At 39.4% G+C, this 17,450-nt stretch overlaps 1 protein-coding gene across 5 annotated transcripts; it reads left to right on the forward strand.

The window, feature by feature from the left end:
* The first annotated feature begins 7 nt into the window (after positions 1 to 7).
* LOC309362465 (uncharacterized protein) lies at positions 8 to 17,370 on the forward strand. Of its 5 annotated transcripts, none has more exons than XM_081931817.1 (11): positions 8 to 155; positions 4,887 to 4,953; positions 5,039 to 5,145; positions 5,628 to 6,193; positions 7,018 to 7,098; positions 7,754 to 7,853; positions 10,748 to 10,978; positions 12,989 to 13,138; positions 14,136 to 14,256; positions 15,534 to 15,665; positions 16,519 to 17,370. In XM_081931817.1, the coding sequence occupies exons 2-11, from the start codon at positions 4,909 to 4,911 to the stop codon at positions 16,699 to 16,701; spliced, it is 1,716 nt and encodes a 571-aa protein (XP_081787943.1). In that variant the 5' UTR covers positions 8 to 155; positions 4,887 to 4,908; the 3' UTR covers positions 16,702 to 17,370. The 5 variants fall into 5 exon arrangements, with proteins under 5 accessions (XP_081787943.1, XP_081787945.1, XP_081787942.1 ...); XM_081931816.1 differs by lacking the exon at positions 8 to 155 and adding an exon at positions 167 to 2,153; XM_081931818.1 differs by lacking the exon at positions 8 to 155 and adding an exon at positions 167 to 2,153 and having other exon boundaries at positions 15,534 to 15,629.
* The last annotated feature ends 80 nt before the right edge of the window (positions 17,371 to 17,450 follow it).

The raw sequence follows: 17,450 nt of genomic DNA on the forward strand, positions 1-17,450 counted from the left end.
GGTCCCCCCCTCCCCCGCTCCTCGAAACCAATTTCCCTGAGTAGGTTGCAGCAAAACTTAACGTAGAGAGCTTCATGGCACCTTAAAAGAGTAAGCGCGCAAACCCATGGCTGCTTGTCTGTCCATTCCAAAGGAAGCCCCGTTGAGTTCAGCGAGTGAGTCTTCCTTTTATCAAAAACGGTAGCGGGATTGCAACCCAGCACATTTTATTCTGGCATAAATTGTCCCTGGACCAGAGCCCATTTCATCAGATGTGTACATGGCACCGTAAATTCGACAAGACTGGATTTGTCAGCTTCTATCACTAATCTAAAATGCTGAATTTGAAAAAAGTTGCTTCAGAGACTTAACTCATGTTCTATTGCGATATAGGATGGATCATAGGCCCAACATGCGCCTGAAAAGTACTATAAGCTACACCCAGCTAAATAGACTAGGAGCATACCTAGCTGACAAGATGTTCGCCACACATTGTTTCCCCCCTCATTTTAGTATGTTGTCAATTCTCTATTGTTTTTAATTGTAATTACCTCATTCAGCAAGTGATACCCACAGATGCACATCTGCACCCATCAGTGCTCATTCTGAGAGTATTGTCATTTAATGAATGATAACTAACATCTGTTGGATGTGAATGGGGATGTGTGTGCTACTAGAGCTGGATCAGGGGAGCTACTTAAGTTATGAAATAACTTAATTTTAATAAAATTAAAACATCGCAGCCAAATGCCTACCAAGCTGTTCTCAAGCCAAACAAATGCTATATGCCCACCAATGTGTTTTCATGCCAGAAAAAAATTAATGCCCAGTTATCAGCCAGAAAAATAATTGTGGGAGGTGGAGGTGCAGAATGCATGCATGGCCAACTGGACCAAAACAACTGCTTTGGTTGATGAGGGAGAGACAGATCTGGCCTCTTTCATTGATCAATACTGTATATAACAATGCAGGGAAAGTAAGCAGGGCTTTCCTTTATTGTAAATCTTCCCAGTTATATTAAATGTATTGGCCCCCAAACTGGAAGACAGGAAAAGAGAATTTACTAAGGACAGTTCTAGCAGCTTATGTTTATTACTGAGGGGGCAGAATAAAAAGCCTGTCCCTGTATGGTACTATATGGAAGTGCTGCATCCCCCTTACCCCACTTAATTGCCTTGATTCAGAGTTTCAATTGAATATTGCAGTTTTGGGGCAATGTGTTTTTCTTTAAAAAGCAATACTGAACAATTGAATTGAACAGGGTACTAGTCTGTTCTAGAGCTGACTGCCACTTCAGCCCTTAATACATTCACTTAATTTGAGATGGAAGGTTTCCCAGTGTTTCCATTTTATTAAGATTACTTAATAAACTTGGTTGACTTAAAAAGATTACTAGACAAATTTATGGAGGATAACACTATTAATATCTACGTGATGGCTCTATTCTCTCTCCACTGTTAGTGGCAGTATTCCTCTGAATACCCTCAAAGGTGCACTCCTCCTTTGTCTCCTGAGACAGACGGATGCCAACAACCAGTTGCTGGGAATCACAAGTGGCAATCCAGTCCTGCTTGCGGACTTCTCATAGGCATCTGGTTGGTCGTGGAGGGAACAGGATGCTGGACTAAATGGGCCTTTGGCCTGATGTAGCAGGATCTTAATAAGTTCTTACTCTATAGCTTGTTAAAAGTGGGACATTTAAAGCAGCCCCAAGGAATCCTGGGAATGTTAGCTTTCCCTCACAGAGTCAACAACTCTGTGCACTGTCAACAAACTTGAGCTTCCATGGTTCTTTTTTAGGGTAGGGCACTAAATGATGGTGACAAAGCACTGAAGCTAAGCAAAAGCTTTGTTTTCAGTGAAATAATATCAGCCACCATCTGGAGCAGTTAAACATCCTAATAGCCATTTACGGTACTTATGCTGGTGTGTATATGAGTACCTTTAATAGTGGCTAGCTTGCTGCTTAAAGCTTAGAAGTGGCTGCAGGAAGGAAGTATGGTTTGGTATAATCCACACCATGTGGTAACTAAGCAACAGGGCTTTTCAACACTGTGTTGACTGACTGCGACCACAGAGAGGCAACTTTTATTCTGTTCACTTTGAAAGCTTTTAACTGTTACATTTTACATTACTGACAAGCAAGATCTGCTCTCTGTGGGAAGACTTCTAAGGTACGTTATAAGATTTATTGACTATATACAAACAGAATCATACAAGGGAGGTTTGAAAAGAGAGAGTACAACACAGACAGATAGCAAGGGATTATCTGTATCTATATTAAGGAAGAGTTTTAACAGGGAATTATTTTGTTTGTTCAGTTTATCAGAACAGTCCATAAATACCTGTAAATCTATGGCATTAATGATAACCTTCTAAATACTGGTGGAAGACAGCTGGAGATATGAAAAAAGGGAGTAAGCCGTATTAACCACATTTGATAAATATAACCAACATGATCGCATAAAATGTAAAGGTGTTTCTTGAATTTAACGAAACTCTTTTTACATTGTGTCTGAAGATGAAAGTTTAAGTCTGGCTTTATTGCTAACTTTTGTAAACTAGAGCAATCAATAAATTATTGCTGATATTATTTATTAAAATTTGATCCCGACATTTTCTTCCAAAAGAGCCCAGAGCAGCTAACACCAAAGTGGTAAAACAATGCAATTAAAAATAAACATTCAAAAACATCTAAAAGCATTAAAACATATTAAATGTTTATTTTATTTGAAAAATCCAAAATCTGCAGAAGGGCAGTACCTACAATTGCATCAGCCAAAATGTCATGAAATACATTTGCTTCCTTGTCCCAAGGTGCAAAGCCCGAGGTGCCACCTGAAACCTGCATAGCACATAGTATGGCTTAGTTCAGTTAAGGCTGCAATCTTATACATCAGTAATGGAGAAGCTTTTTTCAGCCTATGGGCTGCATTCACTCATGGACAGTGCTGGATTTACGTATAAGCTAAACAAGCTATAGCTTAGGGCCCCACTCTTTTGGGGGCCCCCAAAAAAATTAAAGGGAAAAAAACCTGTATGTACATATCCAAAATATAAGTTCAACAATTACTTTGATAAAATACATATTTTGTTATGTGCAACTGGCTTTAGATATCTATTAGGTCCATAAATTACCATATAGCGTATATTCAACACAAAAAAAAAACAGCTACAATTTTTTGTTGAGAAAGGACAATTGGACATATAAAGGGCCCCATTACCTTCAGTAGCTTAGGGCCTCATCAAACCTAAGTCCCGCCCTGCTCATGGACAACATCTTTAACAAACTGAAGTTCTCAGGATTCTTCAGGTGAAGTCATGTGTTTTATATGTGCTTTGGATGTGCTTTAAATGTATGGTGTGGACCTGCCATCTGCAGTATTCTCTTACAGCCCAACTTAAAGACTGTGACTAAACGCAGACTTTGTGGCTTCAGCATCAAGGCACCTTTCTCTCCCTGCCCCCCACCTTTATAAACTTAATATCCAGCCTGGAATTCAATAACATAATATCCAGCATGTTCACTACTACAAAATGTCACAAAGGAGTTGCATAACTATGGAGTTTACATTGTTTTTAATGCATCAAAATATCTTTGTATACTTTTTTGTTTTATTTTTGAAGACGTGTTTGTCAATGAAAGGAGTTGAGTTTGTAACCATTGCTATCCATTTGCATTGCCAAATGATTGGCTAATTATTTAAAGCCGAAAAATGAATTCAACTTTATTGAAATGGCAATATACAGTAATTTTAGTCTCATTCTTAACACCATTGGCTTGGCTCCAGAACAGTCACATTTAAAGCAAATGATCTGTTCAGTATTAGGTATAATAAAGATTATGGCTTTAAAGCAATGATACAGCTATAAAAGGTGAACATATATTCCTGACCTACTATGAGACAGATGGCTTGTCAGCCTTAATTCAGAAGTGTATGTATTATAAGTTTATATCAGTCTGTATAATAATATGCCCTTAATATTATTTTGATGTTATAGAATCAAAGCCAAAATTAATTAATGTGAAAATATGCATTAACTATTCAAGCTACAAATAAATGCACTGGATACATAAACAAATTTTATTCACAGAAGTTAGGAAACAATTTAATATTTATTTTGGTTTCAAATGCAGGTAGTCCTTGGCATAACACTAGAAATGGCAGTTTTGTCAATTGTATCCTTGGATCAGTTTGTATTTCATTTAAAGCAATAGATTTGCAATATTAGTTTTGTCTTAATGTCCATATTTGAAAGCTAGTTGTTCTACCACAACTGTTCCTTTCTTCACCTGGTTCAAATATGTTTTAGATCTCACTTCTGCAAGGAGTTGCATAAAATTAGTACCCCATTGCAAAGAAGTCAAACTATTTCCAAACTGTCTGGATGTGTGTGTGTGTGTGTGTGTATATATATATATATACACACAAACACACTATACCACATTACACCAATTAAATGGCTACAGGTGTCATTCATTAGCTACAAGTCTCACTCCACTGATAACAATGCGGAATGCAAAATACTTCTCTCCCATGAGAGCTTTATGTGCACAGTTGTACACTTGAGAAGGCCTGCTACGTTTTCAATTTCTGTTAGATACTACTTTAGGAACACCAAATCTGTCTTGGTTATAGATTCAGGTAGGTAGCCGTGTTGGTCTGCCGCAGTTGAAATAAATTAAAATATTAAAAAAATTGTCCAGTAGCACCTTAGAGACCAACTAAGTTTGTTCTGGGCATAAGCACACGAAAGCTTATACCCAGAACAAACTTAGTTGGTCTCTAAGGTGCTACTGGACAATTTTTTAATTTTTTTGTCTTGGTTATATTTCATTTAAAAATGCAACCATTTGTATTCTTGTGTTCCATTTTTCTTGGTATATTCATATTTTATCTTTGTAGGCACAAAATCCTACCGAGAGAAATGGCTGAAACCCTGGAACAAGAACCCATATATTTCTTTGACCAGGTACTTCCCGTCCCATATTTGATACGTTATTATTGCTCTCTCCAAATCTATTAAGGGTTTAATAAAATCCTATATTTTATTTTAGCTCAAAACTACCGGTAAACGAAAGCGAAATATGAAAATAGAACCAGGAGAACACTTTGTTGATATAAATTTAATCAGCACAGATACAGATCCTCATGAAATTCACAGGTAATAGTGGTGACGTACTTAAATTGCAATAACTGATTGAATGCATTAATGAATTGATATATTGTATTAAAATGTAGTCTTTCCCCCGTTTTTGTTGATTGGAAAGTTCAAATGGGAAAACTCTTAAGGGCATATTGCAACTTGAAAATTGTTCTAATTTTATTTTTTTAAAGGATGATTAGGATGTAAAAGGGAACTGTTCCAGCAGGAAGCACGTATTTCTTCTGTACTTCCTACTTACCTAAGTCCTGCTGTTCTCATAAGAATTTAAGCCTGAAAATATATATAGGTGTGTCTGAAGTTATGTCTTCTTCACACCTATAGCATTTGGTCTATATCAGGGTAGTCCAACATGCAACATTTGACACCCCTCTCCCAGCCCAGTGGCAGACCTACAGACCCGCTTAGTATGAGACCTACATTTCAGAAAAGTCTGAATTCTGGAATTAAAGGCTTAATATACATTTACTGTCCACATGCAGGAACTCTGGATGCATGGATGAACACAGGGAAATAAATTATTCTTTTGTGAAAGACAGTATAGCAAAGAAAGAACCAGTTTCTACTAAGACAGATGATCCTTCTATATCCATAAACATTTGTGAGAATCCTCTGGCTTGCCTCTCCCAAATACCTTCACTTCCACCTACAGAAGAAGACCTACGGTCAACTTCACTGGAAGAACATAAATACATGGCTGCTACCATATTGTGTGAGCTGGAAGAAACGTTGAAGCAGTTTACCAAGTTTAAGTTTATTTTACCACAAGGGGTTTTAAATATATTGAGCTCCAGTTGGAAAGATCTCATTGAAGGTGTCTGGCAAAATAAAAAATATTTGCAGGAATTAGCATACAAAAACTTTAAATCAAGGAGAAGGCAAGCATCAGCGGAGTCCAACAGATTGCCACCTACATTTGAATATACTGACTATGAGACGGCTAAAAATGTGAAAAGGAAAAGCAGGAAAAGTGTTGATTTTCCCATGGGTGTGACAAAAGGAATGGACAATCCTGGAACTCTGTCAAACAGACTCAATGGAAGCAAGAGTAAGGAATTTTACTGGTTTTCTCTTAATATTTAATATTCCAGCATCACATAGCAGAGGGCGGTTCAGCTTGGCCAATATACTACAGGGGGCAACAATATTGCAAGTGTTTGTTTGGTGTGCAATTGCTGCCATGCGTTTTCAGCCCTGGAAGGAGGTGGGGAGGGCTTGCATGCACTCCACCAACATGTGGGATGGTCTGGGGCAACTTTTACATATAGGAATAGGAGCAAACTGATTGGTTTTTATGCTAATACCAACTGATTGGTTTTTACTCTATACCAGTAAATATGACCACACAAAAAACCAGTTGTCCATCACTCATTTAGAATGATATTTATTCTTAACACATCTAGGCTAGAGAGAAAATGCCAGCTCTGAAATTTACTATCTTCATCCCAGGCCACAATCACAAGTGGAAGTGAGAGATCTCTTGTGATTAATTGAGGAAAGTTGCTGAAGAATACCAGCAAATGGCCTTTGCAGCTGAAGTTAGAGAGGTACAAGGACTTGGGGGGGGGGTGGAACTGAAAATAAACTAGGCAGTTTTTCAAACCATTTATTACAGAAGCTTCTCTTTCCCATTTCAAGGTGAGTGAAAAAGTAATCATAGTATTCAGCCAGGAGAGGCAATCTGTACCCAGAGCACTTCATTCAATAATGAAAAAAGTTAACAGCACATAAGCACTTACTCTGGCCATTACCTAGCTCTTTGCAAGTTTGTAATTATAAAACAGCAAACAGTTCTTAATAAAGAACTGTGATTATGTGTGCTTATGCTGCTGAGGACTCATGATCAATACATTTCTTTTCTCTCCTATTTAGCTGCAGTCCCTCAGCAATATAGCAATGATTCACCTTTTGCAATCAGTTTCTCACTGTCATCAAAACTATGCAAGGAAAGAGGTATTATGTGTGCACTCTCTCTTTCTTCATTCAGGTTAATGTTTAGATTAATGAGCTACAGTTGGAGGGGAGCTAGCTTATTCATTTACTGTATAAGATATCTTACCTTCCCTTCACCATAGGGCCCCAGGGTGGGTTACATCATTATAATGATACAGTTATGAGGGTGGGATGGGGGTGACAAAAGTAAAACAGCTTTAAAAAGAGGGAAAACAATATAGACAAAAGAGCTGCGTCTCACAACACAAAATATCTTAACGGTCAAAGGGCAGGGGAAAGAGGTCCATCTTTAGTGTACGACAAAGATTATGCTAGATGCCCTCACCCTCTTCTAGGCTGCCATTCCCCTTTCTTCTAGTAGGACTACCAAGAGATGATACTTGAGGAAACTATTTTTATTTTATTTTTAGGTTACTTGGTTCTGGTGGATGACTGTAATAGGGAATGAAAAAGAAAATATTAAAGATGGTCTTTACTTCTAACAATAACTAATACTTGTGTTTGTGTTAACAAACTAGCTTTCTTAACTTTTAAATGTATTTTTTTTATTAATCAAAAAATGTCCTGATGTCTTGGAATTTGACAGGCGCTTAAAATTTATTTATTTGGAGCATTTCAGATAACTAATTATGAGTTTTTTCATTTCTTCATAAAGGTTGGGTTTTTCAACATTCTGACTGTGACTCTAAAGACCTAGAATGGAAAGCACCGTATGTCTGGGCAGTGGAAAGATTACGAATGGCAAAGATCGAAATGTAATATTAAAATGGGATTTTGTATTATGGCTTTTAAAATCTATTCTTGTTAAACTGAAAGTTTTCTATTTTATTACATGCTAAAATAACCAGAGATAGTTTAAGATGTGTTAAATTGCTAACACAGATGCTCAGAGAAGTCCACGGGAGAGTATGCAGGGCCTCTGGCGTTTTCTAACTGGAAAGGCTGTATGAAACTGGCTGTATGAACCAATGGCCTGAATTGGTGCTTCCAATTGGGACCCATATATGACAGCCGTTTCAGTTTTTCATAATCAAAGCATCTGCTTTTTTAGCCACTGTGACTGCACAAATCACACAGTGTGAAAAGTCCTCATGTGAAAGTGTTGTTTCATGCAGTTGGTGCCTTCATGCAATCACTGTTGGGCCCAAGAGCAATCCTGTATGACCCTGTGGAGCAGGGCTGACCATACCATTAGGCAGAGTAGGGCTTTCACCTCAGGCAAGTGGTGCTGGGAATTTGTGTGCCAAGTGGTCTTCCCTATGTTTCCTGCTTCCCTCAGGTGCAGCAAAGTTTGGACATAAGAATCTACTGCCAGTCCAGGCAGGTTTTGGACGTAGACTAGGGTGGCAGCATCCTCTGGTCTTTTCCCTCAGAAAGTAAAATGTCTTGGGCTAGCCTTGATGTGGAACATAAAATCATGTTGCAAAACCACATTACAGAAACTCATTTCCTCTGGGGGGGGGGGGAATTAAATAATTGAACATTGAATATTTGGTATTTGACAGGAATGGGAAATGAAGATACTTTTTTTCTTAGGGATAACAACCTCAGAATCATGATGTCTGGTAATTTTAAAAAATGTCCCCAATGTAGTGCGGACTTAATTAATCCTATCAAGTATTTTTGAAAAACAATAACTATATCATTTTCAGAAGTCTGTACAGTTCTAAGTGAATAACTCGATTAATCTTGATGAACTGAGATCAAATGACTATCTTCTGTTAGCTAGAACTGTTCTTACACTTGTATGTTTTATATTATTATTGGAAGATTTATTTTCATCTGAGATATAATTACCGTATTTTTTGCTCTATAAGACTCCCTTTTTCCCTCCTAAAAAGTAAGGGGAAATGTGTGTGCGTCTTATGGAGCAAATCCAGGCTGTGCAGCTATCCCAGAAGCCAGAACAGCAAGAGGGATTGCTGCTTTCGCTGCGCAGCGATCCCTCTTGCTGTTCTGGCTTCTGAAATTCAGAATTATTTTTTTCTTGTTTTCCTCCTCCAAAAACTAGGTGCGTCTTGTGGTCTGGTGCGTCTTATAGAGCGAAAAATACGGTATATAGACAAAATCTCTGCAAACCAATCCATCCCAGAGGAGGAGAGTATGTTTTCTTTTTCCAGTGTTTATCACCCCTATTGGCACATAGACCTGGCACTGAAATCCTGATCCTCATTTTGGAAGGTACAGTGCTGACTGCTGCCAGGTTTCTGTGCCAATGCTATTGCACTTGACTTAGTGTTATTGAATGCTTATTCCTAGCCTGGTCAGCAAAAAGGTGTCCTGAGTGCTATCTTGTTGCAGAGTTTAAGGTGTAAGGAATGTTGGCTTCCAGTCAAGGGTTCTCCTTAGATTTCTTCTAATTAATATTTAGAATTACAAGCTTCTGGAATGCTTTCCTGCTTAATTCCTGCCTTCAGTTAAAGGTTTGGATATCTGACTCTCAAAGTCAGCAATGTGTAATATATAGACTATGAGAAAATTCATAGTGACATTGAAATAAAGCTGCTTGAAGGCTCATAGAGTAAATATGTTGCCTACCGATGGAAAGGACAGTCCAGTCCAGTAGCTCTTCTTTGAATGAAGTACACATGGTAGCTTATGCAAGTGCAAGGCAAAACAATATAACCCTCACTCTCCTTCAGCACCTACAGTGATGAAAGCTAGCTGCTCTTTTGCATTTTCCCTGTTTTGCTGGTACTGTAGCTCAGTATCTGCTAGGATACTTAAGAGCTGCAGGTGACGTGCAAGTTTCTGTGTAAAAGGGACATGGGACAACTATTGACTCAGAAGTACTTACCACTAAGTCTGGACTGGGATTGAGCCTTCACACTGGTTGGTGTAGCTTTATTAATGTGATTATTCAGAATAACAGGCAAATAATTGGTGAAGGTGGGACGCGGGTGGCGCTGTGGGTAAAACCTCAGTGCCTAGGACTTGCTGATCGTAAGGTCGGCGGTTCGAATCCCCGCAATGGGGTGAGCTCCCGTCGTTTGGTCCCAGCTCCTGCCCATCTAGCAGTTTGAAAGCACCCTTAAGTGCAAGTAGATAAATAGGTACCGCTTTATAGCGGGAAGGTAAACGGCGTTTCTGTGTGCTGCGCTGGCTCGCCAGCTGCAGCTTTGTCACACTGGCCATGTGACCCAGAAGTGTCTTCAGACGGCGCTGGCTCCCGGCCTCTAGAGCGAGATGAGCACGCAACCCTAGAGTCGGACACGACTGGCCCATACGGGCAGGGGTACCTTTACCTTTACCTTTAATTGGTGAAGATCTTTTGAAAATAAAACCAAAAATGTAAAATGGGGATCAAACGTAGTATAGATTAGGATGTCTGTGTTCGGAATCTGTATTAGGACTCTACCAAGTTGCCTGAGCAGAAGGCAAGTGAGTTTAGACTTGCAACTTACATTCTAAACTGTTTTTCTTTCTGAATATAAAATGTATTTTCAAAGCTCTTACAGGGTTTGGATTGAATTGAACTGCTTTTTACTCAGATGAATAGAAGACTGGTGCCTGGAATATGCTATACTACATTGCTCATTCAGATCATATAGAAAGCTGAATTTTTTCAGCCTAAATGTTAGCTATGTTGAAGACATTATTTAAGAGAATTTCTTAGTAAATAATTGATTAAAAAAAATCTTCCAAACAGAACTGAACAGCTGTCTAAGCTGAAAGAATCAGGATTTGACAAGCCTATTATTCTTCGTCATTATGGTGATATCAAGAAGGAAACCTTTCCCCAAAACATCAAAGGGCGGCCCAGTAAGAAAGTCTCTTCTGAGAGCTTGTATGAAAAACCACAGTTGCCAGTGATCAAACAAGCTGAGCCAGCCTTAAAAAAACTGCACTATGGATTGGTTGATGGATCATCCTTCATTTAATATCCTTTGAAAGTGTAACATGAAAGAGAATTCCATCTAGCAGGAATGGGAGGAAGCATTCCTACAACAAAGAAAAAGCATGGATTTAAAATTACTTAATTCACTTGGCAGGTAGGAAGCAAAATTCTTTAGGATTTCTGAGTAAACATCTTTAAGGATTGAACTGTAAAAGGTTCTAGATCACTTTACAGGAGCAAGACGTTTGGAAAAACCTGTTTCCAAATAATGGTGTGCGATTTTATGCAGGTTGAGTCTGGAATCAAAAATGTGGGTTTTTTTGGGGGGGCGGGACTTGCTTTAAAACCTTTTATCCAAACTGAAAAGAAGGAAAGTCGTGAGTCATGACCCAAGCATTTTTGTTCCTACACACTTTAATGTCAAATTTTTAGATTATTACATGCTGCTGATTTGAGAAAACTCAGAAAGGACCCCTTAGCACTTGAACTTACTAAACCTCAAACTGTCTAAAGTTTTATATAGAAATAGGACTTTGCATGTCTATATCTATCTAGCTATCTATCTATCCATACATACATCTATCTGAGCAGACAAACACCTGCCAACAGTGGTGATGTGGAAAGTCATTCATGATAGCATCCACTTTAGCACAGATGGGTCACTGCTGCGTACCACAGTGGCTGCTTATAGTTTCGAACTTTTGAGATGGATACTTGGTAAATCCTCTGAATAAGCACCGAGCAAGTTTGAGCTGCAGTCAAATGTACAGTAGACAAGAAATAGAATGAGTCATTTACAGTTGCATCACACAAGCCATTCATGCTTGTACATCCGAATAGTGACTCCTCGGTGCAATTTTTAGTTCAGTTCTACATGTATTATGAGTGAGAGAAAGCAGGCGCTAATATTAGAGTTGTTGCAGTCATGGCTGCATGTCGTTATTGCAGGCACCTTTTTAGCAGTTCACTGGATGTATCTGGTGTTATGCGTCATACATACCCATCTCCCCATAGCTGTTTGGCAATCTTTATTTTAAAATTATTTTTATAGTATTTTAAAGGTTCTTCATTATACCATAAATAGTAATGGCTTGAATGAGGACACTAAACTGAAGCTGAGTCCTGGCAAGGGAGAGGTGCTTGTGGTTTGGTAGCTTCCAGATCTGAGAAACAGAAAGCTGGTCTTTTCTGACTGTGGTTGGACTTCCCTAAAAGATCAGGTCCATTGCCTTGGTGGAGGGTGGGGAAAGTATGCCTGTAATCCACTTCCATGGAGTATCTTTTTCCAAGCATGCTTGGTTTAGCTTTCCTGGACATGGCTAGCATGGCCATGATTATCCATATTCTTGTAAACTCCTGTTTGTACTATTGTAATTTGCACTACACAAGGCTGTCCTTGAAGATGCCTCGGAGATTGCAGTTGGTGGGAAATGCAGCAGCCAGAGTTTAGATGGTGCTTTCAGCTTGGGACCTTTTTCATTGCTCCTCAGAGAACTGTATTGGCATTGTTGTTGGTCACTGAGCCCAATTCAATCTCTCTCTCTGGGCAGTTTGATGATCTGCTGCACAGCTAGATTTCTCCACCTTACCAGCAATAGTTAGTGCTAAGATGGCACCCAGTAAATTTCTGAGCACAATTCAAAGTGTTGGTACTGACCATTAGAGCCCTAAACGGCCTCATCCCTGTTTACCTGAAGGAGCATCTCCTCCCTCCCTGTTCAGCTGGACACTGAGATCTAGCTCTGAGCATCTTCTGACGGTTCTTTCACTGTGAAAAGTGAAGCTACAGGGAACCCAGTAGAGGGCCTTCTCCCATCAGATGTCAAGAAGATATATAACTATACAACTTTTAGAAGACACCTGAAAGCAGCCTGTATAGGGAAGCTTTTTAATGTGTAGTGTTTTATTATGTTTTTATATATATTGGAAGCCAGCCAGATGGACAGGGAATAATAATAATAATAATAATAATAATAATGTGCATTGTAATTAGACATAGACACCTGGAAATGCCATATCCATCTCAGACAAACTCCTTGACTCTTTATTTACCTACCCCTCTGGACATGTTGCAGTCTGTCAGAGTTACTCTGATCTTCCTTGTGGTGGCTTGTACACCAATATATTTAATGACTGTCCCGACCGTGCATTAGTTGGAACATTTACTCCTTCTGGACATGGCAGCGTTTGCTTCTCTAACAGGTAAGAAGAGACGTTGCAGAGGGCTTCCCAACTAACATCAAATGTTAACCGCAGCAGGCACTGAGAGACAGTCCTTTGGCGGTACTTGCTATACTGGATGTAGGACATAATTAAAAGGCTCCCACATAGTTTCAAGCATGACTCACTCCCTCGCAAACTAAAAGTGTGCTTCAAAAGCTTCCATTCACCCCACCCAGAACAGCACAGACATCTTAAGGTGGTAGCCGGCGCTGCTGTATCGTATATGGTGCATCGACAGCCACTGATCCATCAAGTTGGGCCTGATGACCTGCATTGGTTAGTTCAAAACACTTGACACAACAAGTGAAGGTGCTATGCTAGTGCAGCACTTCTTATACCCTTTCTTAAGAATCTTGTTTAATTTACATGGTAGTTTAGAGCTCAAAGTAGGCCATGTACCAACTTGCTGTGTGGAATCAGAGCCTTGTTGAGTTCAGGTATCCTTCACTCAACTTATGGTGAGTTACAAGCATTCCATACACACAATTTTTTTATATCAAATAGAATGGGAAGGGAGAGCAAAGTCTTTCACACCTAGTTTAACACTATCAGCCTAGACTGTGCTGCATGCCTCTGCTGATTTGTGGATCATAGCCTTAGCAGATGAAAGTGTGGGGTTTTTGCCTTGGATAAAACCACAATGGGATTTAATATATATGATATGTCATTGATTCTTGTAAAGTATGCCTAGAATAAGAACCAGTGTTAACATGGGGTTATCCAGGCACCTTCATGTTTTGCAGTTAAAAAGTAAGGGCTACGTTACGAAATAATTTTGTGACTTTCTTAAGTCTGGATTGTTCATTCACAGCCACTGTGCACACCTGTGTTGAATGCTATATAAATATATAGATGAAGTGATAGACATGCAAATTATTATGTTAATTAAAAGCACCAAGATCAAAGTAGACAGCTTGAGTTACTCATTATGTTTTACTAAATGGCACCGTGAAAAACTGGCTTTTGGTTTCTGCAGCAGCAGCATAGCAATGATATTTAATCAGGAAGGAGGCATGGTGACTAATAAAGATGGAGAAATACTACGCCAGTGGAAATGGCCTGGAGAAGGGAAGCTTGATGACCCAGTTATTATGCAGGTAATATTTATTCTTTTTTTATTTAATTCTTTTTTCTAATATAGCTTTTCTTCTGGGGGATGCTGTTATTTACAGTGTTGTAAATTCTTCAGCTAACAGAAGTAGCTAACTACCTAAGCTTGCTCACAGTAAAATTAATGAACGAAGTTTAATGAAGAAAATGATACTTTGAATCAATTTTCTTCTTTCCAAGTTGAAGCAGCACAAACACTATGATGAAGACTGGGCCATCATGGTACAAAACAGGATCATATTCATATATCAAATCCATATTTTCATAAATTACATGTGCTTTGGTATAATTGAGTTTTTTAAATGTGTTGTAAGTTGCTTGGAGACATCTGTGTAACAAGTGACTTAAGAAGCCTAATAATTATAATAATAATAAAAAAAGCAGAAGATAAGTGGGAAACTGCATTACTTTAAAACTGAACTGCTTTGCTCCTGTCCCTTTCCCCCTAAGGCCACATGCTTAACCTAGCACTAAACTGTCAAGAGTAGAAAAGTCATGTTTGCACTCGACCTTTCCTTACTATGATGTAAAATTTGAAGTAGAGATTAAATTTCACCCCTTTATCTGGCAACCCAACCCTATCCAATCCAATCCTGGCAACTAGCTATGCTCTGTACTTTCCACAACTACCCCAGCAACCTACATCTGGCAAGAAGTACAGAAGCCTAATTATATCTTGCAATTATATGTGCCCAATTATATCTTGCAGACACTAGTTTTTTTTTAAAGGGGTGTGGTAGAGAACATGCTCTGCATGTGAAAGGTCCCAAGTAGACTTGGGTGAGAACCCTGTCTGAACTCCTAGAGAGCCATTGCCAATCAGTGTTGACAGTAATGAAGTAGATGGACCAATGGTTTTGATGATGCAGTAGTTGACAGATTCCCGTATTCCCACAACAGCATTTATGGGAAAGCGCCATGGCTCATTTGTAGCACACCTGCTTTGCATGCAGAAGGCCGTAGCTTCAATCCCTGGCACTTTCAGGTATGCCTGAGAATTCTCCTGTCTGAAACCCCAAAGCCAGTCAAAGCAGAATAGACAATTCTGAGCTAAATGGACCAAACTGCTTTGGAGGAGGAATGGAACATCAGGTGGGAAGGGAGGGGATGGAGTATCCTGGAGAGGGGCACAGCACACTGGAACACCATAAACAAGAGCTCTCTGGTTAGTGACAGATTTCCCTTGTGGCTTCCTATCTTCATTTTGGCAAATTTCCTAGCTGAACAATACTATGAAGTACACATCTCTTATGTCTTACCCTAGGTTAACAAGTGCATCACGGTGAAGGTTGCAGGACGCTTTGCTGTTGGATTGCTTTACAAGTGGCGACATGAAAGCGTGCGTTTGTCTTTGTCACCGGTACGAGGTGTGGCTGGTCCACAGTTAGAAAACCTGGTATGGTGCAATAGCTTATGATGCAAAAAACCCACACAACATGCCAATCAGGCTAGAGACTGTAGGGAGGTTGCAGGGAGATAATAGCCCTCCGTGGTGGGTTGTGGGAGAATTTGGTTGTGAGAGGATTTGCAGGAAGTAAAATATTTGTTGCACAGTAGTTTCAAAAGGAATAACAGATAGAAGAGGGCCGTTTCCAGCTCTTGCACATACATACTGTTTCCCTGCAAATGGACTTCTCCATTCAGTTCAAAATCAGGAGCAGCTTGACATTTAAATTCATGGGAATATTATTGGAAGCCCTACACAAATGTTAGAGTCATAGTGGATTGCGTGTATCCAGGCAAGTGCAATAGTGAGACAAATGAATGTAGATAAGACACTACATTATTTTCTCCTACATCAGGGATGGGGACTCCCAATTCCCACCATCCCGTAATATAACAAAGACACCACAGTCTCCAGTGACCTACAGTTTAAGGAAACCAACCATGAGTTATGTGTTGACAGCACCCCTGAAACCTCTCACTGCTCAGAGATTGGGGTGCACATAGCAGTATTTTAAGCAGCTACTGCATCACAGCCAGGAGCCAAACAGAAATACATTGCTGTTTGGTTACAGGTAATCTCATGCCAGTCACACAGAATTTAGCTTCCGCTATGGGGTTATGTGCTTCGTGGCTGGTAGCAATTCAACAGCAGATGCAGTTGCCAACAAAAGGTTTGCCTGTTTCGTTACTTGTCCTGTAGCTATGGGAAATTATAAGACTCCTGCAAGAAAAATGGGTAGAAACTCAATGGATTGCACATGATTAAAGCAAATTCTGTTGTTTGTTCTCTCTTGGTTTTCTAGAGCAAGATATCCACAGAAGTTAATCTACCATCTACATCAGTAAAAGGATTTTCTAAAACACATGGCAAAACAGAAGATGCAAAAAAATCTCTTAAAAAAGAAGTAAGCAGCTGTCAGAAACTCAATATTAAAATAAGTAAATGTAATTTTATTTTCACACTGCTACAGTTTACTTTTTTCTAACATTTCCTCTGCCTTTGCCCATCCACTAGAATACTGTAACAGCAGCCTATTTTGCTACAATTTATTTTCGTTATGCTGATTTAACACCATAAAACCTGAAGGCAAAACGCCCCTTCAGCTAATGCAACTTTGATTCCTTCTTTCACAATAACGTAGGAACATGTCTTGACAAACCCAATAGAAATGAAAGGCAGATGTACAATATTTGCAGCTGTTTACTGGAAGCTTGGGTGCCACAAAAAGATTCCACATATCTGCAAACGCAGAAAGGAAGACTGAATAAATATAAATAAGAGGGCGGGGAGATAACCGAGGATGGAAAGAAGGGGAAAGGGCAGAAGCAAAGGGGACCACAAGAAGCAGGGGCCAAGGCAAAGGAAATAATAGTTGAAGCCAGGCAAGATTGTTGCCTACTGGTCATGTCTAGGGCTTTGTACATATTCCTCCCATTTGATGGGTTGTACTTTGATGAACTGAAAGGAGAAGGGAAGGAGGCAGGGGTTTGAGGTGAAGGGACAAAGGGAAGGATGAAGCAGGCAGATTAGGAGATAATGTGTGGGAAAAGCAGAAGCTGAGGTGAGATCAAGTGGAAGCAATAGAGTAGAACAAAAATATAGGCCAAGAGAAGTGGAACAAGGCAGCTGAGAATAAGGAAGAGAATACCTGCTACAGAAAGGATCGCGTGTTGCCTTTTTGTTATTTTTATTTGTGTGACATCATATTTATACCCTTTCTTTCCTCCATGGAGA

The sequence above is a fragment of the Podarcis melisellensis genome, assembly GCF_964234715.1.
Source record: "Podarcis melisellensis genome assembly, contig: HAP1_SCAFFOLD_347, whole genome shotgun sequence".
In the NCBI taxonomy this organism is placed as follows: domain Eukaryota; kingdom Metazoa; phylum Chordata; class Lepidosauria; order Squamata; family Lacertidae; genus Podarcis; species Podarcis melisellensis.